Genomic DNA, 23781 nt, shown 5'->3' on the forward strand with positions numbered 1-23781 from the left:
TACGGACGGGAATGGACACTGACCACCTGGGCTCACCCACACCTGGCTCCCTTTATTTCTGGAGTGAGCACACATTGCAGCTGTGAAAGCTGAAGGAGGCATGGATGCCCGACTGGGGTGCCCAGTTCCAGTGCTGGGACCTGCGTTTGCAGGGAGCCATGCTGACCTGAGTAAGTGCTTTGAGCCACACCTGGAAGCAGCAGTGTCACTGGCTGCTGACCAAGAATGGCTGCACTTACCGTGGAGTCCTTATCAGACTGTCCTGTGTCTTTCTGTCTTTCTCTCAGTCAGCAGAGTTGGTTTCTCCTGTTATAGTGTTCGAGCACTGTAGGAGCCGTGCGGGACAAGGTGATGCCCTGCCATCATGTGTAACAGGAGGGGGCAGCGGCGGGTTCGGGATTGTTTCCTGTGTCTCTGTTTGGATCCTGGTTGCCTCCACATCTTTTCTGATGATTTTGTCCTTGTGTCATGACCTTTTGGAAATACAAACTAATGAAAATTGTGGTAGGGTGAGGCATGTTGTTTAGACATTTGTAAGTTAGGGTTGGTTTGTTTGTTTTGCCTCAAGCTAAAGGTTTTTACAAGCTTTAAGTGAACTCACACATTGAAATCCTAGTAGCGTGAGATTTGGGACGTCTTGAATCCTCACAGCAGCTCCTGTGAGGTGGCCACCTTTTATTGTCTCACATGGAAACAGAATTTCAAGGAGCTTGAGCTTGAGAAATTTACTTAAGCTCCCCCAGTAAGTCGGAGAAGAGCTGAGATGATCTGCAGCTTTTGCTCTCTACAGACTCAAGCTGTGACTGCTGCAGAGGCCTGCTCAGGGCCACGGGGCCTAACAGTGCTGATTGGAACCCGGCCCGCTTGGACTGGGGACCTGTGCGCCCATCCACAGCTCTGCCCTGCACCTGTCCTTGTGGTCTCCCTTCCTCCTAGCCCTTCCCTGACACAGCTGCACCTCCCCTGTGTCCTTTCTTCGTGCTAGGACTTCCAGATGACTACAGTGTAAGCCTCACACCTTGCCTCCCTGAACTCTACAGGTCTCACTGTCTTGGCCGCCCCTCCATGTGTGCAGACCTTGCACTCACTTTGCCAGTTGGTAGGGTCACCAAGGTTTTGGCCGGTGCTTGTGTGTCCTGGTATGTCTTGGATTCCTGAGGCCTTGCACCTTGGTCAGCACAGCATGGTTAGAAAGGGGAGGCCAAGGCAGGAAGTGTGTTCTAGACCCAGGCTTGCCACTCACTGGCTGGCTGGCCGTGGGAACCTCTGAGACCGGGCCTTGCCTGTAAAGGAGCTGCAAGGCTCTCATGTGGTTAGAGATGCAACAGCCTTGAGTGGGGGACGCTGCGTGTAAACCCAAGGTTTTATGGTGATAAAACAGGAACTGCCTCAGTATTTTAGGAGCTCAGTGATTCCCAAAGATGTTCTCCCTGCTTCCTTCTTTCTTGGCTCCTTCCACCACCATATTTTCAGTACACAGGAAGGACCTGTGGATGGCTTCACTCAATCTTATTCCATGCTACTTAATGGATTGTGAGTAATTAGTTTAAAAGAAGGAAAAAAGCAACAGAGAACCCTGATGCAGTGGGGCTTTTAGGGAGACGAGTATTGACCTTAATTAAGCACAGAACCGCGCCTGCCTCCCCCAGCAGCCTCCTGGCAGGGAAGCCGTGCGGACACTGTGAAGCATTGAGTCAGCATTGATTGTTGGAGCATCCCTGAAGTTTATAGTAAGTGCATTTATGATTCCAGCCATTCCTGGAATTGAGGCTGAGTTAGCCGTGGCGTATTCTGTGTGACAGGAGTGCCATACTGAAAAGCCACGATCCCGACTTGCTGACAGGAGAAAAGAACAGAGTTTCGTATTTCTCATATGTCATCCTGGCTGCAGGCCACCAGCTTTCCAGGATCCAGCACACTTTATCAGAATCAGGGTCCCAGCTCTCAGAAACCACAGATCAAGTCACTGCTGTGGCAGTGTGGGGTGAAGCCTTGTGATGCTGTATCTGAGCAAGACACACGCCCAGTTTCCGGGCATTGTGCTGGGCCCTCGTGGGGTTGGGGTCCTTGCCGTGCAGAGCAGTGCATCTCAGGGGCATGAAGAACTGGGCTGCTGCATGGTGGCTCTCTTGGGCTCAGGAGCTGGGGTCCCCTCGGTGGGAGAACGTGACAGGGCATGACAGCACTGGGCAGCCAGAGAGACAGCATTGGCAGCAGGGCATCTGGAGCAGTTGTTTTCCCTGGGCATCAGCTGTGTACAACTCTGGTGCGCATGCTGGCTGTTCCTGAGCCTTTCATGAGCCTGTCAGCGGTGTTGAGTGCAGGCAGCTGGCTCTGTGCCTAAGACGCTGGAGATGTGTAGTAGGGATCAGTTTCTTGTCCTTGCCTGGAACTTGGTTCCAGCAAAGCTTAATCAGCCTAATAGAAATTATGCTCAGGCTCAGGGTGCTTGTTGAGCACTAACTCCCGAGGCCTTTCTGTGCAGACCCACGTCATTCTTGACGGCCATGTCTTCCATGCACATGGAGAACACTGAGGCTGAGGGCTGGCAGCTGTGTGGCCAGGGGTTATGCTGCCTGGTGGAGGAGATGCCAGGCTTCCCACTCTGCTGTCTGAGTCTCTGGCAGCCAGGCTGCTTAGGTTTCCTTTTCAGAAACGCCCACCCCTCCCTGCATGTCCTCCTGCTCTCACACTCGAGCTTGCAGCACACCTCTGTCCTCTGACAGAAAGTCTGATCATGGCTTCAGCGCTGACCACCTTGTGTTTGTGGCCTCTTTTGAAAAAGTCATTGTGCCTAAGGTCTCGAGGAAGACTTTCGGAGAGCTCTCAGTGAGCCCTCAGTGAGCCCGTGTGGGTCCTTTGGAGGGGGAAGGTAGAGGACTAAGGAAACGCAGGCTTAGAGACCAGGCGGGCTGCCTGTGGTCATGCTTGCCAGGGGTGTGTCAGGCCTGTGACAGGCAGCCCACATGACAGTGAGGGGCACCTCCGTGCGCTTCTGCACAATCACCAGGTGTGAGCAAGGTGAAGGCCCCACTAGAGAAGCGAGGTTGCACCCCTCCCAAGTGTGCCTGTTCCTTTTAATTTCCCACAGTCCATGTTTACCATGTAAACCTGGCATCTGGCTTAGCCAGGAGTGATCACTCTGAAGTGACTGCATCTATGAGCACTGCAGTGGTCTATTTGTCTTTCTTGTCAGTATTCAAGATGTAATTGTCTGTTCTTCCCTTGCACAAATACTACTAGCATTTCAAAAGATGGCCTTACAAATTTAGAAGAGTTTTGTATCTTCAGAGACTGCTGCACCTTGGAAGATACTTGTATATCCATGTACTGCAGTTCACCATTGTTCCCTTGGAAACTCGATTTGTTTTTGTGGCTTTTCTCTCCTTGGGAAGGTATTGGATGTACTTGTCTCTTGAATAAGAATGCCATAAAGGAATCTGAGAAACTTACCACTTTTTAAAAACTATAAAGCACATCTTTGGAACTGAGCCTTGACCATGTTATAAGGCGAAGCATTCACTGCTTTCGTGGGAGCTTTTAATTCCTCCTTTTTATTCTTTACATTTCCTTAGCTCCTTTGTATCCATGTGTGTTGGGAATTGAGCCTAGTGGACTGGATTTTTTTAAAGAATAGTTTGTGATTTTTCCCAGTCTGTTTCTAGCATTGAAGATGTCCCTTTTCTGTCTTGTGGCAAGGAATTTGGATTGATTCGCTGGAGTTCTGCAGTGTTGATAAGCTGGTATTTGTCCTTTTCTCCCGGAGCAGGAGCAGGGAGATGGTTTCCCAGTCCAGGCACAGGAGAAAGCGGGCCTCCTGCCCTGTTCCAGGCTATGTACTTGCAGGCCCTGCCCAGGACGCATCTTCACCCCTCGGGCCCATGCCCCCCCTCCCAGGCTCAGGATTGAGCACCCGAGCAAGTGCTGGTTCCTCCCTGCTGTTCCTGGCTCTCAGAAGGACCTCAGTCTGCACCTCCCTGGTACATCGTTCCTGTTCACTGTGAGCCGCACATGGGCAGGGACCATCTTGCTTTTCCCTCTCTTGGGTCTGACATGGACCCAAAAGTAACTAGCTGAATGGAAGAATCTCCTCATGAGGTAGTAGAAGTCAGCTTTTGAGCGAAAGCAAGACATTAGCAATTAGTAAATATCAAATTGCTGGGGCTGGGGATTTACCTCAGCAGCATAAGCGTCTGCCTTGCAAGCACGCAGTCATGAGTTCAGTCCCCGGTACTTATAAAAAAAATGTACATAAAAATATCAAATTGCTGTTTTGAGACAAGCCAGGGTATGTTTCCATAATTTTAACAGTTGGTTAATTTTTTAATTTTTTTTGGTACTAGGAATTGAACTCATGACCTCACCATTGCCTGGCAGGCACTTGCCACTGAGCTAAACCCCCAGCCCCAGTTGGTTAATTTTTAAAAAGCTGAAGATGTAATGATTTGTTCTGTGAATCTTGTTAAAAATTGCTCATATCAGAATAGCCAAATCAAAGTTGTGCTATCCAAATTCATGTTTATACCTCCGCCTGGCTCACGGTCCTTCATTTGCTGAGGGTCAGCCACCACAGTGAGCCTTCAGGGCAGAGGGTTGCGGTGGCACCCTCACCAGCTGTGCCATCCTGGGCTGGTGCTGTCTTGGGCCACCTGCCCAAAAGGCCAGGTTCAGAGGGATCCTGGCCCTCCCACCTCTGCGCTTTTGCTGCCACACAATGCCCAGGTCGTGCCCCCCTGAAAGCTGGATCATGGTCAAATTTGTTGAATGATTTGGCAGGACGAAAATAGGGACAATCATCAGTACAAACTTGGGAACCTGTCAGCCTCCACAGTAAGGTTGCAGGTCTTTCTTTGTGGAAATGGTTTGTTCTGTTAAAGAGCTTCCGAGAAGCAAGAGGAAAATGGTTTCAGTGACAGAGTGGGTGCCTGTGCATGTGTGTAGACTGGGTTGAGAGAAGACACAGGGTGAGAAGAATGGGGAGGGAGCATGTGTGCACATGCAGGAGCTTTGCCCATCCTCAGCGTGTGAGGTGAGGCCGTGACGGAAAGGCGCTCAGCCCTCACCTTGGCCAGGTACCCTGTGCCAGGAAGAAGGCATCTGGCTCCCTCTCGCAGAACAATAAAACAGGATCTTTGTGCGATGTTCACCCCGAAGATAAAAATGTCTCCCTGTCCTCCTGACGTCCTCCTCTGTTGTTTTTGTTTGTTTGCTTTACACTTCTTTTTCCCCGAAGGCCTTCTTCTTCCTGTTTAGATTCGGGTTGTTTGCTTAGTGAAAATGTTGTCTTGTTTTTGGACCCAGTTACCTCTGAGCTGATTAATTCTTTTTTTTTTTTTGTCTTCAGCTTGACTCTGCATGGACTTTGGAAACTAGAGAAGAAAATCCAGCTTGCTGTTTGGGGCCGTTGGATAGCCGAATAAATGCAGGTATGTATATCTGCACTTTTTTTAAAGACAAGTATGGAGCTTTGAAAAGAATAGTAGAACAGTGTTCCCAAGCCTGTGATGCTATCTGTGCTATTGTCTGTATTGTTAAAAATCAGCGTTGCATTCATTTCCAGTATTACATACGCTGAGGGTTTTGGAGATTGAGCGCCTTCCTGCAGGATCGTGCTCTGCTGCTAGCACTCTGCTTCTGCTTGCCGGAGACAGGCTGCCGGCCCTGCTTGCCCTGTGGAAGTGAGCAGCTCTCCGGCACCCATTGGACTGGCGTGACTGTGTGTGACTGGTCCTCTCCTGTGGACCGCTGTGTTTTTCCTGTTGCTCGCGGGACTATGTCTTGTATGTGCGTGAGGGCCCACTACTCTTCCCCCTAGGGCCGGGTGGAAGTGCTTCTTTGGACTCCCGCTCTGCGGGCCTGGGCAGTTTCAGGCCAGAGTGCCTCTCACTGCGAAGCAGGCTGCAGCTACTGGTTTTCTTCTCCACTTTGCAGTGTTGGGTACAGATGAGGTCTCAGTGTCTCCCGTTTTAATCAGTACTGTCTGTTGACCTAAACTTCCTGGTACTTTAATGCTTAGTCTTTCAGTCCTCTTTCCAGAAGAGTCTGGGTTTCAGACTTTGGAGAGTAAGCTGTTAAAACAGAATTGTGCTTGTTTGCAATGGTGAGATCTGCTCAGGGGTTACCTTCCTACAGGGGAGGCAGAGTTGGTAATTACTAATTTACCCTCTAACATCATTGCTTCCGCAGCAGCCACGGTTTTTTAGCTACAACTTATGTGCACATAGATAAAATAAGTTCACACCAGCTCTAAGGCATTTCTGATTTTCCACTGTGGTTAATGACTGAACACGCATCATTAATTCTCCCCAGTTTTCAGCTCGGGAAGGTTGGGCACAGGGCAGAGCGGTGTTCCACAGTGCCAGGCACTTCTTCCCACGCGCCTTTCTCATGCTTTCCTCTATCCCCGTACTTTTTCCGCGAGTGAACACACTGTCTTACTTTCCTCCTCCTGCAGTATCTAAATATAAAAGAGGACTGCAATGCCATGGCGTTCTGTGCTAAAATGAGGAGCTCCAAGAAGGCCGAGGTGAACCAGGTGGCACCTGAGCCCGGGGTGGAGGTGACCTTCTACCTGCCGGACCGGGAGCCCCTCCAGCTGGGCGCGGGCGAGTACACGGCGGAGGAACTGTGCATCCGGGCGGCACAGGAGTGCTGTGAGTGCGGGGTCTAGGTGGGGTGCTGGCTGACCCCGAGCAGGATACAGTGGGCCTACATGGCAGCCCCTGCTTTGCCTTTGCCACTGACTCCCTCCTGCAGGGGTGCAGTCTGGAGTCTGGTCTCCCAGCACAGAAGTTGCTTCTGTGCTGACACTGCTGAGCTATAGGCTGCAGAGCAGGGCACCTGGCCCCTAAGCTCATTGTGGTATACGTGCATGTGCGTGCACGTGCACCCGTGAGACAAGAGCAGTGTCGGCCCTGGTGCAGAGGCCTGCAGATCACAGGCACACCGCAGAGCTGTGGTGTGTACACGTGAGGTCCCTCAGCCACCGTCACCCTGCCTTGCTGTTATGCTGAGGAGACAGCTGGCCTGAGTGCTTCCTGGGCCTGGTCAGCTGGCAGCCATGAGGATGGCAGCCTTGCCCATCAGCTTGTGAGGTGGAACCCAGGCATTGGCCACCCAGTCCCCTCATTACTGCCCAGAGCGGGGGACACTGGCTCCTTTCACCTGCTTTCTTTGAAATGAAGCAAGCTGAATCGGCAGAACCTGGTCCCAGCCCTAAGTTCTCGAGAGTGGTGATGGCTGTGCAGCTTAGTGGATACACACTTGAAACAGGCTTCCTTTGTATCATGTCAGTTGTATTCCAAGAAAGCTGTGTGCTTGTCCTTCCCGAGCTGTTGGAACACTGTTGGGTTGTGAGGACCCTCCATGACTGGCCTGCTGGTGAAAGCCGCAGCTGGCCTGGAGCCCTGCTCTTCCTGCTGTGTGTCCTCCTGCTTCAGCTCTGGAGTGGGAAGCATGCTGTCCTCAACTCCTGCTTGCTGGTTGTGGCCCGGCATAAAATGCGCTACGCACAGTGGAGAAACGCAGTAATAGTTTGCAGTTATTCTGATGAGCAGCAATGCACATGGAGCTCTAGACACCGAGCAGCTCTCAAAATGCACAGCTGTGAGCCCTGCAGGTTCTCTTGGCACTCTAGGCGGTCACCGCAAGTCATGTTCACTGCAGTCCGGTTTCTTCCCTGCTCTTCACCTGCCTGTGGTGGAGCGCTTTGCTTTTAGTTCTCTTTGCTTTGTCTTCAGGGGGACCTCATCAGGGGGGCCCCTCAGCCCTAAGTGTTACTGTTGTAGCTGAGTAGCCTTGACAGGGCTGTCTCCTCATAAGGTGGCAGAAACCAAGAGATAGTAAACAGAGCCTTAGCAGCAACTGCCAGTGCTCGCATGTAAAAAGGCGTCTTTGGTCTCCTGTGAGGGGGAGGGCAGGGTGTTGTAGTCAGACCTGCAGTAGAACTGCAGACAGTTCTGCAGTTGCATGTAAACTATGCTTCACACAGGATGTGTGTGTTCATGTACAGATGTGTCTGCAGAAAGTCTCGGCAGCAGGCCAGCCCACAAAAGCCGCCTGAAGCAGGCCTTGTAAGACTGGACCCACAGCCGCTGGCCTTTGTTCCCGGGGAAGTACTCTTTGAGGTGCAGCTGTTCTCTCTGTCGATGAGGAGCCAGCTTCCACCTCAACTGGGGGTCTGACTTGAGGCGTCAGGACAGTGCTCAGGCTTCGCCAGGACACCTGCAGCTTCCTGACTCTGAGTCTGTGGGCCAGGCCAGGCTGGGCAGGGAGGAAGGGACCCTGGCAGTGCCACTGCATTTCAGGGGCCTGAGCTGGAAAGTAGGTACCAGTGACCTCATTGTCCCCTACATTCTGTGGTTATTTGAGTTCACTGTCTCGGCTTGAAGCCTGGCTGGGCCTGGAAGTGTCAGTAAGAATTGGCTGTTGGCCTTCAGCTCCCCTACACATGGGTTGAGATGCCAGGCTTTGAATGCCATCTTTCTTGGGCACACCAGTGGCGCCCTCCTTTCTGGACCTCTTCCGCCCTGCTTACTGTTGGACAGGCGGCCTGCAGTTGCGGGGCAGTGGTCGCTGGGCCAGCTTGGTTAAACTGTGTCTTCTCGCTAGTAGGCTAAGAATGTTTATGGAGACAGTACAGAGCACTTAAGCAGTGCATTTATTATTAATGGCGATAGATTTAATCACTGACAAGATCACTTTGGTTATTATTTATTCTGACGCGCTTTGTACACTACTGCCAGGAACTTCTTTGCATGTTCAGTCACCCCATGTGCTAGAACGGTTTAAAGGTGGCTTCATGGGAAATGGTGAGGAGCTGAGTGTTGTAGCCCCTGCTTAGCACAGCGCACAGCAGGCAAGATGTGTGCGCCCTCCTGGGGCCTTTTGATCGTTTAAGCAGGATTGACAGGACTCCATGATAGCCACCTATAATGAGAAGCATCATCAGCTGCTCTCTCTAAACAACTTGAGAGTGGTTTTCCAAGAACTATGTGTATTTCCTGGGATCGAGGTTCTCGATTAGTGTGGTTAAAATGCCTGCCTGGAAACTGGCTGGAAGCTGTGCCCAGGTGCCTTCTGCGGAGGTGTCATCTTCGCACAGCTCAGGCTTTGAGACATGTGACAGTGCAGTGTGTTTCCTCACAGTCTCTGATGTGTCCCTCTCCCCAGGTATCTCTCCTCTGTGTCACAACCTCTTTGCCTTGTACGATGAGAACACCAAGCTGTGGTATGCGCCCAACCACATCATCACCGTGGACGACAAGACGTCCCTCCGCCTCCACTACCGCATGAGGTATGGCACTGGCCTGCTTTCCTCTTGCTTCTGAGTCGTTTGCCAACGGTGGCGCTCCTTTTTGCAGTTTGTAATTTTTGCATTTGCTTGCTCTGAGAAAGGACTTCCTCAGTGTCTGCAGTCCAGTTGGCGATGAATCTGATGCTCTGCTGTGGCTTGGAGAAGCCAGGTTCAGGGTGCAGACTGTTTGCAGTCAGGTCTCTGTGGTCTGGCAGAGCTGTCCTTAGGGTGAATCATGGTTGTGAGTTAAACGTAGTGGGTCGTGACCAGAACTGAAGAATAGATAATATCAGCATGTAGACAAATCCCAAGGACATGATTTTGAAAACTTTTGAGGTGTGTGATATATTTATGTATGTATGAGGTCATGATATAAAAATACAGTCTTACTAAAAGCGGTAGCTGAGAAGTACTGGAAGTACAGCCTAAGATGGTAACCAGGGTTGATAGTGCTTTTTGGGAGTGGTATTCTGATCAGGGAGGAGCGTCTGGTTGTAGGGATGCGATTCTCCTTCCTATGAGCAGTGCCTCTTCTTGTGTATTGTAGACTCTGCTTGTTGTCAGTGTGTCTGAGCTTACCCAGTCGGTATTTCCGAGCTGCAACCCCTTACCTTTAACGTAAGCATTTCTGGTCGTCAAATGGACTTAAAAGTGAGTTAGAGGCTAGTTATGTGATTAGCAGTGGAGCCTGCATAGGGGTGGACCTTCTTGGAAAGGCTGTTACAGATGTGTGATTAAATCAGCAGCTAGTTCAGACGCAGGTAAGATGCAGTGTGCTGGAAAGTGCTGTGGAGTCTCGAAGTTTTTCCATGGCATTTAGCTGTCGTTCCTTCAGGAATTTGGTAGAGCAGTCACCACTGCATGACCATGGTGTGTTTTCCTGGAGGCTAACCCCATGTCCCTCTCCTGATCTTCTTAGACCTCTTTCTCTCCATCCTCTACTTACCTAGCATCCCTGCTGATAGGAGAGGATTGTCCAGTGTGCGGTTTCTGACCCTGCATTCAGGACAAGCTGAACCTTCTGACCGCATTTAGGTTTGTTTTTTCCAGATGTAACCTTGCTGTCCCTGGCCGGGGGGTTTGCTGTGTGGTGAGCACTAGGTGGGTCCTCACAACCGGAAGTCCAGGCAGGTATACACTGAGTTCTAATTCTTTCCCTTGCGGTTTCTGAGCTTACCTCAGAGTCCAGCCGGGGAGCATTTGGGACGCGGGAGAGACTGCAGCTTAGGCAGTCAACGCTTCCATTTTCCAGGTGGGGAACCTGCCCTGCAGACAGGAGGGAGGCACTGAGTTCACACTAGGGGTTTGCCCTTCGAGCAGCAGCTTTTGGTGGCTGGAGCAGTGCTCACTGTTAAAGTGTCATTGCTCACTCCCCATTTCCATAGTGGTAGCGGCCAGAAAGTCACTTTGACTTGATCCTGACACTGCCTGCAGCAGGATATGCTTTGTTATCTGTCACAGGCTCTTGGAACTTGAGAGAACTTGAGCTGAAACATTTGCGTTATGCGAACTGCAGGACTTCGAACCTCCGAGTCTCACCATAAAAGGCACAGTGTGATCCCAGTTCTATTTGGGGAAATAGTCTTCAACTTCACTGTGGTCTCTAATTTTTCCATAAAGATTTGGTAATTGCTGTTTTATAGGTGAATGTAAGACTGTCACATTTTTTATTCCTTTCAAAAGAAAGAATCCTGCTTTTCCGTTCAAGTGCCTTTCCCTGCCCAGCAGTGAGCCCTGCGGAAGGACAGACTCATGGTCTGCAGCGTTGCTGTGTAATGCGGGGCGCGGGTGGCTCCTGAGTGCTCCCAGCTGGCACCTCATGAGCAGAGTTGGGACCCGCGGCCCGTGCCTGCCCGTGCCTGCCCGCGCCCTGTGCCTCCGAAAGGGGTGTGGGTGGCAGTCAGGGCTCCTTCCCTTGTCACTTTTTTCCTCTGGTGTTCATGTTGTCAGGCGTTTGTGTGTACCAAGTTGGATGAACACACTGGTATTTTAATTTGCATTCCTCATAAACTGACCATTTAACTACTTACAGGTGTTTACAGGTACAGAGTAAGGTTGGATCTATGAATCTAATGTGAAGCAGTTAAACCCAGATAATTAGTGCTTCCTTGTCTCAGGTGCCGACTTTTTGTGGCGAGCACATTTACAGTGTACGTCAGCCATTGTGAAACGTGCGGTGCATCCTGTTAGCTTTGTCTACCACACCCATGGATCTTGTTTTTAAACACTTGTTCTTTCTGATAGTTTGAGCTCTTTTGATGTTATCAATGATTCATTTTAAGAAGAAATGTAGAATTTGCCAGTTCGTTAGCAGTTAGAAAAGGGTTGGTGTTGGTCACACTTTTGTTACTTTTGACATGAAAATGTCAGCCTTTGCCCATAGGTGGTTCATAGGGACTCAGCCTTGTGTTACTTATTTAAATTTTTCCACAGGGTATGTTTGGGATACGTAGCTCACCATGGGGTACTTACTGGTCCAGACTCATGGGCTCTTGAACCCTCCCCTGCTCCATCCCTAGCGGGCTGCTTGGCCTCCTTTGCCCTAGCAGCCTTTGCTGTAGTGAGGCAGCTGCCCATCATTTGATGCCCCTTCCCCGACATGTCTGAGCTTCAGGTCGCAGACTTCCCTGCCAGAGATGGTCCTACAGAGCTTCCAGGTAGATGTCCAGAGCAGTGCAGGGAGCCTGCTGGGCCAGTGCAGGGACACTTGCCTTTGCTGTCTCAGCCTCCCCCGTCTCCAAGAGCCGTGTTCTCCACACTGCAGGACATCACTGTGTGGCCACAGTCCCATGTCCTCTCAGCCTGCCTGCGGCCTGCATCCCCCAGCCTTGTGTGCAGCAGCTTCTCTTCCTGCTGCTGGCGTGCAGCGTGGACGCCGGCTCAGCCAGCCACTCCACTCCCTCCCATCATGTCCTGGTGGGCAGGGACAGTCCAGCTGCCCTGCAGGCCTGCGGTGGCCCACACAGCCATGGGACCCTCGGCTGAGTCCCAGGCCTGTAGGGCTGGGAGAGAGGTTTTCGCCTCCGTGACTCTGCACCCACTCTGTCCTGTCCATGCAGCACGCTCCCTGTGTTTGCTCCTCATGTTATTTTCATGTCGGCGTGCAGTCAGCACTGTGCGCAGGCTCTGGGGCTCCCGGTGCTGATGGTGGGTGCAGCATCTGCGGCTCCTCAGGCTCCCCTGAGTGCCTCCAGAGGTCCCTGCCTTAGGTGGCTCCGCTTGTTGCTTCTGGCCCAGGGACAAGCAGTCTACCTGGCACAGTGCCCAGGACCGGAGTGTGATTTCACTGGCTTTAAAATCCTGTCTTGGGACCGGCTCGGTGTGGCCCCCTTCACATGGTGCATAGCCTGTGATGTCTTTGGGCAGTGGGAAGCGAGTGGCTCCTCCAGCACTCCAGGGTCCCCAGCACAGGTGACACTCACCTTGTTGCCTTTCAGGTTCTACTTCACCAACTGGCACGGGACCAATGACAACGAGCAGTCAGTGTGGCGGCACTCTCCGAAGAAGCAGAGGAATGGCTATGAGAAGAAAAAGGTTCCCGATGCAACCCCGCTCCTCGACGCTAGCTCGCTGGAGTACCTGTTCGCACAGGTGGGACGCTGGGCCTTATGAGAGGTGACGGCCCCTCTGGTGTGCTCTCCAGGCCATGCTGCCGCTCTGCCCCCGCACTGTCCCTGCGCACCCTGGTCTCCCACAGTGCCCTGTGTGCGGAGGCAAGGGGTCACCCTGCTGGGCTAGCAGGGATGTCCAGGAAGAAGGAGGGGCCATGGGGATCCTGGTGAGAGGCCCGCCCACCATCTGCTGCCCTGTACTGGCCCTCTTGGGGACACGCTGTCACCACCTTGTGTCATGCAGCGCTAGAAAAGGTTACATTCGTGCTGTTTCACAGCCACTTTATTTTTACTCCATTCTGCAAGGGGTCACTGAAGTGCTGGTCATGGTGTTTCTCAGTGTCATGGCACATGGCTGCAGTGGTATTCACCAGGACTTGTCCTACCTGCTCAGCCTTGAGGTCCTGGGACAGGGGTCCGTAGGTCAGTGGGACACACTCACACACTTTCTCTCTCTCTTTCTCTCTCTCTTTCTCTTTCACACACACACACACACACAGAAAACATGAGCTTTGAGAATGAGGCTGCCGTAGGACCCTTAGCTGTCAGTGCCCATCTCCGAGGGCTATGGCTGAGCAGCACGCGCCTTGCCAGAGGTGGCATGTCCCCGCAGGCAGGGAACGGATGCCCTGTGGAAGACAGATTCCTTTGTGTTCCTTGGGATGGATGGGGGCTATCAGCTCCCCCTGCATTCCGGGACCTGGCCATTTGGCAGTGTTGGAGGCCAGGCCAAGGTACCGGCCTTACTCGGGTGCACGCTGCTCGTCAGCCTCAGGTGTGCCAGCCTACAGGGTGCTCCCTGTGTTCCTGCATCCTCCACATCCCTTGTTGTGTCCGGTACATGATCCCAGGGCTGCACCAAGGCCATGTGCACCCCTTTCTCTGCTGGGGGTGTACCCATGCTAGGGCAGCTAGCTGCACGCTTGTGTGGAGCTCCTCCTCACGCTGGGAAGCTCAGCTCTGGAGCTGACTCGTGCTTCACCTTTGCCCACAGGGACAGTACGATCTGGTCAAGTGCCTGGCTCCCATCCGCGACCCCAAGACGGAACAGGACGGGCATGACATCGAGAACGAGTGCCTGGGCATGGCCGTGCTGGCCATCTCCCACTATGCCATGATGCGGAACATGCAGCTGCCAGAGCTGCCCAAAGACATCAGGTGCGCCCAGCCACACTCAGCTGCGGTGCCCCGGGGTCCTGGTCTCATGGAGAGGGGCTGCTGGTTGCTGCATCCTGACGCTGGCCAGGAGGCTTAGAGATCTGCACTGGGGTGGGATTTCTGCACCAGGTGTACTAATAAAACCAGTGACCCCAGCCATGTGCCCCTGTGGATTTCTCTGCTCTGTGTGGGTCTGTCGGGCTGCTGTGTCCCCAGCTCCAGTGCCCATGGAACCCTGGTGCTTCATTCTGATGGGCCCAAGAGGACTGTGTGCCCCTCAGCATAATCCCACTGTCTATGAGATGTGTAGTCTTCTCACCACTGGGCTGTAGAAATTGTCATAGGGGCCTGAGGCAGGTCTGGCTCTGTAGTCCATGCTGGCCTTGAGCTCGCCCATAGCCCAGGCCGGCCTTGAGCCTTTGGTGGTGGCCCTGCTTCAGCCTCCCCAGTGGTGGAATACAGGTATATGGCCCCTCACCCAGCTGAGACCACTCATTTTCAGGGATGGTCTGAGACTGCATGGTGTCTGCCAGGTGGCACGCTCTTCCTAGAGCGGATGTTCCTACTTATTCTTGCGCTGGGCCAGCAGCAGTATAGGGACTGATTCGATCCACGCAGAGCAGCTCTCTTGTTTTCTGTGGCCTTCACTCTGGGGCTTTCTGCTTTGTTTTTTCATGAGGTTGGCATGAAAAATGACAGCACCTCTCTAATTCTGTCTGCCACGCTATGGGAATCTTTTTGTTGAGGCTGAGTCTGGTTGTACTGCAGGACAGTACAGGTGCCCACACTGGGCTCGGCAAGCAGACTGCTATCCCTGTGGACTCTGCTTGCTTCTGTCCAGGCTCACAGGTGCTCTCCTGAGGACTGCTTTCTGCCCTGGGCTTTCCCTGCTTGTTCCTGTTTGTACTTTCCCCTCAGGAGTTGTGTTTGCATAGCATCCCCGAGCCATGTGCTCATGACAGGCACTTGGCTTTTTTTTACATCTTGTAACAAGCTGTGCGACCTTTTTGGAAAGGGTCAGGTGTGGAAGTTCCCCAGGACGCCTCCAGCCTCCCTGGTGGACACGCCCTCCCGCTGGCTGGCAGGGTGTGCCATGGCCAGTACTCAGGCCTTGTGTCTGAGCATATCCGTGCATACCAGTGCAGTGACACTACCAGGCCACTTCACAGCCTGTGCTTGTGGCCTGGGATGCTGGGTGACGCTGTCGGAGGCCTGTGTCTGTGAACTCTGGGCCTGCGCTGCCTGTGCCTCTGGTCTCTGTCTGCCTCCCTCTGCTGTCGCCAGCTTCCCCTGCCACCCTCCCTTCTCACCTGGTGACCTGTGCCAGGAAGATTTGTGGACTGTTTGTTCTAGACTGTTGTCTCTAGACTGTTTCCTGCTCACTGGTCTGTGAAAAAGAGGTCATTTTCCTTTTTCATTTTATTTTTTAAGCTACAAGCGATACATTCCGGAAACGCTGAACAAGTCCATCCGACAGAGAAACCTGCTAACCAGGATGCGGATCAACAACGTTTTCAAGGACTTCCTGAAGGAGTTCAACAACAAGACCATCTGTGACAGCAGCGTGTCCACGCACGACCTGAAGGTGAAGTACCTGGCCACCTTGGAGACCCTGACAAAGCACTACGGAGCTGAGATATTCGAGACGTCTATGCTGCTGATCTCCTCCGAGAACGAGATGAGCTGGTTTCACTCCTCCGACGGCGGGAGTGCTCCTCTCTGCTATGAAGTGATGGTGACTGGCAACCTCGGGATCCAGTGGCGGCAGAAGCCAAACGTGAGTGGCTGTGGGGCAGGGAAGCCGTGTCCCATGGCCCATGTCTTAGCCGGCCAGGGTCCCTCCCGGCCGCCGAGTTCCTGTGCAGTGGGGGCCAGGCATGCGTGGGCAGTTCTGCTGTCCAGGGCCAGATTGAGATTAGGCTCACAGAGGGCCAGGACAGTCTCCGCGCAGTGACAGCACAGTCACTTACTGGCTGCTTGCTGTGTATTGAGCAGTTTGTGTACTTTAGTTCCTTTATTTCTAAAACAAAAGTCCTTGGAGAGGAGGGCAGTGCTGGTTACTCCGTTCGCAGATGAGCTCAGCGGGGCATGGATATGGGCAGCCCCTGCCTGGGGCCCTGCCGTGAGCAGTCATGGAAGTCTCAGGGTGCCCCAGCTCCCAGAGCAGGTTGTGCCAAAGCTTCTCCATGAGGCCTCTTGCGGAGTGCAGGGAGACCTGGTTCGCTGTTGCTCCTCTGCCCTGCGGCCCAGTGGTTCTAGGTGGGTCACTTCAGTGGACCATAGAGAGTGGTTCTCAGATGTTGTGTCTTAGCATCCATGCAGGGATTGGTAGTGGGCCTCGCAGATCCAGGTGCATGGGCGGTCAGGCAGGTATCTTCCTTAAGGCAGCCCGTGTTTGTGTGATTGCAGGCCCCGTGGGCCATCTGCTGTGTGACAGCGCCCAGGGAGGGATGTCATGCTCTGCCACCCTGGGCGCTGGCTGGATGAAAGGTCTGGGTGAGCTCAGCATGGACACTGCTCTGGGCCCGACCTAGGTTCAGTCTCTGGTGGGTGCCAGGTCCTTGACAGTGGGATGGGAACACAGAGGCCGCTGTCCTTACTGTACCTGGCTCACAGCATGGGCGAGGAACTGAGTGCCGCTCACAGAGAACCTGGCGCTGGAGAAATCACCAGACTGCGCTCCTGACCACAGGAGCAGTGGTGTTAAGTCAGGCCTGAGCCTTGCGCTCTCTGGCTTCATCTGCGTGCGGAAATGGTACCTCCCTTTCCCAGGCTTTCTGTGCAGTGGATGCTGTACTTGGGGAGCCCGTGTAGATGTGGGTCTGCCTGGTGCGTGGGAATTGGGCAGGCTCAGAGATGGCCCAGTGGATGAGGGCACAGGTGTGCCCAGGAGCATGGCTGGAGTTGCTGCTATTCCTCCTGCCCTGTATTCCTCAGGGCAGAGGCTGTCAGGCTGGAGTATGGATCCTGGCACGGAGAGCTCCCGAGTGCTGTCCAGTCGGGGTAGGACTTGGCCCTGCCAGGTATCCCAGGAAAGATGTGCCTCCGCCCATGGGGAAGCACTGCGATGGGCTGGCAGTGGGTAGGCCTGACCGCAGATGCCTGTCCTGGGACAGTTCTGTCCCTCTCTAGGCTGACCCGTACACTGCATGTCATGTAGTGTTCAGACGGTGTGGTCGCCACAGTCTCTTCCACGAGATGTCACCAGACTCCCTGCTGACACTCAGCTTCTGTCCCTAACCCTGAGCTCCCAGCTTTCTCCTTCCTGGAGCTCGGCCGTGCTGAGATTCCAGAAGCTGGTGTGAGATAGGAAGGAGGTCACCTTAGCTCTGTCACCTCTGTGCACTTGTCAGGTTGTTCCTGCTGAAAAGGAGAAAAATAAACTGAAGCGGAAAAAGCTGGAAAACAAACACAAGAAGGATGAGGAGAAAAGCAGAATCCGGGAGGAGTGGAGCAACTTCTCCTACTTCCCAGAAATCACCCACATCGTGATCAAGGAGGCCCTGGTCAGCATTAACAAGCAGGACAACAAGAAGATGGTGAGTCTCTTGCAGGGTTGGATCGGGCAGTACTTGGTTCTCGGGTCCTGTCTGGGAGGCATCCTGATTGAGGCCAGGCAGGACTGGGGTTGGCTCGAGGCATACTGTCTCAGCCCTGTACCTTTTTTGGTCTTACAGATGCGACTCTGCCTCAGGGCTGTGGGCTGAGACTCTCGGCAGCTGGGTTTTATTCCCAGACACTTACAGACCTGAAGGGAGAGGAGCTTAGTGACTGTCAGGGTTTCCCCAAGGCCCGTGCATCTTGCACGGTTGGGTCCTCTGGACAGGCAGGACGTCCAAGCAGGTGTTCACACAAGCGGCAGGCTGCTGTGGCCTCCTTGGGGTGTGGGCTCGGCACGTCCAGCCGCTCACAGAGAGGGAGGGTGATCTTGCTCACTTCCTCCACGGCAGCACTTGGGGATCTCCTGTCAACACGCAGACCGTTTGGCAGGGGAAGTGGGAGCTCTGTCTTGTAAACATGTTTGTGTCTGAGGAAGTCACGCTCACAGCACGTGGCGAGGACAGGTTTTGGGGACATGCCAATTGCAGAGTGGAATGTGTGGCCGAAACAGGGCAGATGGGTGTCATATGGGGTGACTGACTTGGCTGGCAGAGACTTTTGAAAAACAGCAGGCGACCTGTGCTGAAAGCCCTGGGAGTGTCTGTGTCCTTCCACTGGGAGTGCAGGAGTTGGGGGCCATGGGCCATGCTTTATCCAGCAGGGTGTGCACTCCAGCAGGACCCCCAGACCCCGTAGAGGGCACAGCCCAGGCACTCACCAAGGGGCACTGTCCTCCACAGCCAGGGGGCCTGGGTGTTTTACTGATTTGGGAAGATGGTTTTGTAAATGGAAAAAAAAAATCAGTGTGAAACCTCACCTAGACTGGTGCAGGTGTATTGAAATAATTTGTAAGAGGTAACCATGTACAAACACAAGCACTTAGAAAAGCAATCTACATGTTAGCGGTTCTTCGTGGTGCAAGTATCAGTAGGTTTGATTTTCTTATTGTCTCTACTTTTTAAACAAAAAAGTAGACATTAATTTTCTCAGAAAAACGTGTTCGGAACGCAGTTAAATGTGCCGAGAAACCCAGAGATGCACTCGTGGGGAGGAGGATGGAAGAGGAGGGGAAGCCAGGCATGCTCTGCTGCAGTCCTGGGTGGAGCCCCACATTCTCTGTGTGCCCTTGGGATGCCGAGGTCCTGTGCCTGCATCACTCACCCTCTGGTGGGCTTAGACACAGGGGTCTGTCCACTCTGCTTCTCCTGGGATGCCAAGCACCAGAGGGCAGGTGCCTCCACATCCTGCCCAACTCGGGCTCTGGGACCTGAGAAGCAGGAGGAGCCACAGACAGGAGGCGGTGTGTGAGCCCGTCCCACTACTTGCCAGGGACACAGTCCTGTCTACACCTATTGGTGGCCTGAGGTCAGGCCAACTTCGTGACCCGGAGCCCTGCCCAGCTGCTGTGGGTGGGGGCAAGGACATGCAGGCAGGAAGCGGCCTGGGTCCCCTGGTGCACTGGCCCTATCCTCATGCCAGACGCTTCCTGCCCAAGTGTTCCAACCGCAGCTGTCCTCTGCCAGGGAGGAAGCGCAGCAGTTAAGGTACCTGCTGAGGACATGTAGCTGTTAGGTGCCAGTACTCAAGACTTAGGGATAGCTGGCATTCTGAGTACGCTCCCGGGAGCACCATGCAGACTTTTCCCGGAGCCTGGCCTTGCCTCTGTGCCTGCCCTCATCCCCTCTGCCCCAGCCCTGCCCTCTCTGCAGCCCTTCAGGACCAGGGGACCAGAGGACGCCAGTGCTGTGTCACCTCAAGGTCCCGTGTGTCCACAGAGGAAGAAGAAGCCTGTGGCTGCAGTCCACCCCACAAGGAGCTCCCCATGACCCTCGCTGTGGCTGTCTTCTCCTTCCAGGAGCTGAAGCTCTCTTCCCACGAGGAGGCCCTATCATTCGTGTCCCTGGTGGATGGCTACTTCCGGCTCACGGCAGATGCCCACCACTACCTCTGCACTGACGTGGCACCCCCGCTGATTGTGCACAACATCCAGAACGGCTGCCATGGGCCCATCTGGTGGGTTCTGGAGACATATCGGGTCACTGCCCACTTCCTGGAACCCTTTTCTCTGTCCGCACGCCCTGGGCTCTGGCCAGGCCCTCCTGTCTCCCTTTGAAGTCTGAGCCCCTGGCTGAACCCCTGACCAATCCTCTCAGTTCTGCTGCGGCCTCAGCATCACACAGTTCTGCGTCAGACCATGCTCGTGTGGACAGATGGGTGCTGTCTGGGAGGCCCCAGTGATGGGGCAGCTCCTCCCATAGGCCCTGCGTGGCCCTGCTGGGCAAGGCCTGCCTGTGCCGCTACTTCCGACTTCCTTGCTGCTGTGGCTGCAGACGCAAGTGGACAAACCTGTCCTAGCCACCGGAGCCGTGAGGTGTGGTAGTGAGCCCAGAGAGACCCCAGCCTGATGGCACGGGGAGCCAGGCCCCTTTAAAGTATCATCCTCCAGTGTGCCAGCCGAGGCTGCTATCCAAGGCCTGACCCTCCTGTCCCTTGACCAGGAGAGCCCTTCCCAGGGAGCGGCTCATTCCACCACTGTGGGGTCCAGTCCACAGTGCCCTCATCTGGTACCTTTTTGTGACAGCTCCTCCTCTCCCCCAGCCTGCTGTCCCAGTTGCTCTATTCTGCTGTCTCTCTCTTCAGAGGCAGTGGCTCACCCCTCCTGCATGGGACCACTGTGTGTCCTCGGCCCGCCCTGCCCAGGGCGCCATCCACTTGCTGCTGCTAACCCTGCACTGTGGCAGAGCTTGCACCTGGTGGGGCCGCAGGGAATGCCAGGAGTGGGAATCCCAGCAGGCATTCTGCCATTGGGGTCGAGCCCCTGCCAGGTCTTAGGGGGCTGGGACATCCTGGAAGAGGCTCAGCCTGTGCGGAGTACGGTAGTGCTCAACCCCCAGCATAGTTGGGAGGGACGCAGGTCCCCACCTTCCACGGGCTGCTGACCTGGCCAGCCTTACCTGACCTGCACCTGTAGAGCAGTATTCTCTGGGCCTCTGTGTGCCCAGCTGACCTGCTGGTCGCGGGGGTGTGGAGGCTAATGATGCAGGTACATCTCCTTTTCCGTTCTCCTGGACATGCCCCTTCACTTTGGTCATGATTGACCACTCACTGTGGTCTCTGGCCCATTGTGGTCTCTGGGGAGACAGCACCGAGGACACAGACCAGCTGGGCTCCCGGCCCACCACAGGCCATGCCTGAGAGAGGTGACAGTGTGCCTGGAGTTTGGGGACAAGTGTGTCTCAGTGGCTTGGGAAGCAGTGGATGTCGGATGCTGTCTCTCTCACCTAGCATCAGGGAAGAGGCTGGGAGCTGCGCAGGGGTTCTAGGAGGTGGGTATGGGTTGGTGCGCGTGTGGCTGAGGGCCCCCCCCCCCCCGCTCCCTTCTGCAGCACGGAGTACGCCATCAACAAGCTGCGCCAGGAGGGCAGTGAGGAGGGCATGTACGTACTGCGGTGGAGCTGTACCGACTTTGACAACATCCTTATGACGGTCACCTGCTTCGAGAAGTCTGAGGTCAGTGGGGATGGGCTGGCCGCTGCAGGAAGGCTGCTGTGGGCAGAGCCTGGGCTCAGCAGTCTCACGCAGTCTGGTGGGAGCTGATGCACTGCCCGGCCCTGTCTTCCGGGTGGCCCTGCTCCTGCAGGCCCGCAGGCCAGCTTCCGTCCGCATGCTTGCCTTGTCTGGAGTGGCTCTCCAGGATAAGTGGCAGCAGCATCACAGTGTGGTTCCTTCTGTAGGGACAAATGTCAGCCTCGTCCCTGTGGCCGGATACTGTGCTCCCCTGTGGTAGGACAATGGGTTCAGAGCCGAGTCGCCCTCCTGTGTCTCGACACAGCAGCGCTGTCTGGTGGGGGTTGGGGGACAGCTGAAGCTGAGAGGGCCAGGCGGGAGCCCCGAGGTCTGAGCATTGTTGACTCCTTCACTCGCCTTCGACTTCCCTTGATACTCGTCAGTGTAAGTGCATGCTGGGACATTTTAGAAAACGAGGAATTCGTGGAATTCATTAAGAAACCTGCCAGGCACCGTACCAGGTGTCTTAGCTCCTTGTGCCAGGGTAAGCCAGGTGGTGGCCATCTGAGGTAAATGGTGGCATCCTGTGGAGTTGCAGACTTCTTACTTTGGAGTACTTTTAGAGGTGCAGAGATGGTCCCAAGTTCCCTGTGATCTTCCTCAGCATTCTTAACTTCATATTCTCTGTGCTCTAAGTCACTTGCGGTCATTTTTCTGGACAGCAGGTGCTGGGTGGCCAGAAGCAATTCAAGAACTTCCAGATCGAGGTGCAGAAGGGCCGCTACAGCCTGCATGGCTCTGACCGTGGCTTCCCCAGTCTGGAGGAGCTCATGAGCCACCTCAAGAAGCAGATCCTGCGCACCGACAACATCAGCTTCGTGCTGAAGCGCTGCTGCCAGCCCAAGCCCCGGGGTGAGTGGCCAGGCTGTGTGGTGCCCACACCCGCCAGCAGACCCTGGCCCCTTTGGGTCTGCAGCATTTCGCCTTGAGCGCTGGTACAGGGCTGCCTCGGCCTGGCTTGTGGGAAAGCACAGACCCCTGCTCAGCCTTGCAGCTGCAGGAAGGACAGAACCAGCACCCACAGGAGCTTTCTGCTTCCTTCCCAAGACGCAGTGTCCTGAGACTCCTAGCTGGGCTTCCTGCCTGAGACACCTTCCCAGTGCAGCTTCCTATGGCCAGAGCTGCTCAGGTGTGAGGGGCGGGTACCTGTTGTCCAGGGCTGCCAGTCTCTTCCACAGTACCTAGCAGTGCCTGATGGGTGTGAGGGGCTCAGTGCCCATGGGTACTACACCCTGGAGGCCGAAGGACCACTGGCCAAAACCCAGAGACGAGGCTGGCCAGCTGCACGGATGATGAGCCAGTGCTGGTTGGAGAGGATGAGGCCAGTAGAGCAGGCACTGTGTGGGTGAAGCAGCAGGAGGGCTGGGCTCAGGGTCAGCTCCAGGCAGAAGCAGATGCACCCTCCTTCAAGACGCAAGAGCTCTCAGGAAGGATGTGTGGAGGGCACCTGGTTGAGGGCCTCGCCTCATGGATAAACCGGGACAGAGAAGGGAGGTGGGCTTCCCGAAGGGCTGAGGGACACTGTGCCTAACTCAGCACCAGGGCCCTGAAGCATTGGGGTTTCATGCTCCACCCCAGCCCCAGCCCAGGACGCTGCCTAGCAGGCAACTCGGGCCCCTTGGCTGGAGGCCGAGCTCCAGAATGGCAGGAGCCTGGCTGATGCTACTGCTGCTCAGAGTGGCTCCCACAGCTCCTCACCCAACCCGGGCTTCAGATGTAGGGGTGTGTGGCCGGGACATGGAGAGCAGGGAGCTGTGGGAAGGGCTTGGTCTGCAGGACTGCAGCCCAGCTGAGGAGAGGCACAAGCAGTCAGCCTCGCCTGCCTGGCTGCTACCTGGCCCCTGGTACTCCAAGGCTCCCTGATGGGTCTGCATCTTCCCGGCACTAAGATGCAGGCGAGGGATGAGCCTGGCTGGTACTGGACAGCAGTGCCATGTGTTGGCCCTGACAGCAGTCACAGGTGAAGAGGTGTGGCTCAGGGGCACTCGGGGCAGGAGGTAGCAGGTGATGGTGATGATCATGAAGGCTGCTCTTGGTGGGAGAAGTGCGCTTTTAGAACTGCAGCGTGCCTGTGCTCAGAAGGGCACTCCTAGGTCACATTCAGTCTCTGGGACTCCCAGGCTGCTGCCCCTCCGGGGCATTGCTTAGGCCAAGATGGAGCAGGCACTGGGACTCATCTGCCAACCCCAGCCCTGTTGGTTCCCTGCATCCCACTGTCTTTACAGTGTGCAGGTGCCATGTGCCCGGCCTGGGGAGCCCAGGTTGGCAGGGCCAGTGAATGAGGAGATGGCATGACACAGGTCCCGCTTCTGATCCTCACAGCTCCTCTTCCTTGCCATTGCCAGCAAGAGAAGCGGTGACATGGGGAGAGCCTGGCTGGCCCAGGGCCCCTATGGCCCAGCTCCCTCTCTGGATTTCTGGGGGGAAGCTGCTTCCCCGAGGGAGAGCAGGAAGTGAAGTGAGCACATGAGGCTGCTCAGAGTGGGTGTGAAGGTCTTTTGTGCCCCACGGTCACCTTGGACCCACGGCAGCCCTTGAGGAAGGGGACCC

General features: G+C 54.8%; 1 protein-coding gene across 3 annotated transcripts in view; it reads left to right on the forward strand.

The window, feature by feature from the left end:
* Jak1 (Janus kinase 1) overlaps positions 1-23781 on the forward strand; it is a 92843-nt gene that overhangs the window by 55911 nt on the left and 13151 nt on the right. For 2 of the 3 annotated variants that reach the window (XM_013142859.3, XM_063259233.1), the window contains exons 2-11: positions 5345-5426; positions 6455-6653; positions 9172-9295; positions 12733-12886; positions 13901-14064; positions 15496-15841; positions 17418-17603; positions 19520-19677; positions 21051-21174; positions 21894-22083. In XM_013142859.3, the coding sequence (XP_012998313.1) occupies positions 5421-5426; positions 6455-6653; positions 9172-9295; positions 12733-12886; positions 13901-14064; positions 15496-15841; positions 17418-17603; positions 19520-19677; positions 21051-21174; positions 21894-22083 (1651 nt within the window). In that variant the 5' untranslated portion in view covers positions 5345-5420. The remainder of the gene's footprint in view (positions 1-5344; positions 5427-6454; positions 6654-9171; positions 9296-12732; positions 12887-13900; positions 14065-15495; positions 15842-17417; positions 17604-19519; positions 19678-21050; positions 21175-21893; positions 22084-23781) is intronic. The other variant, XM_063259239.1, reaches the window with a different exon arrangement.

The sequence above is a fragment of the Cavia porcellus genome, unplaced genomic scaffold (assembly GCF_034190915.1).
Source record: "Cavia porcellus strain 051 isolate PalLab524CR breed Dunkin Hartley unplaced genomic scaffold, mCavPor4.1 scaffold_1, whole genome shotgun sequence".
In the NCBI taxonomy this organism is placed as follows: domain Eukaryota; kingdom Metazoa; phylum Chordata; class Mammalia; order Rodentia; family Caviidae; genus Cavia; species Cavia porcellus.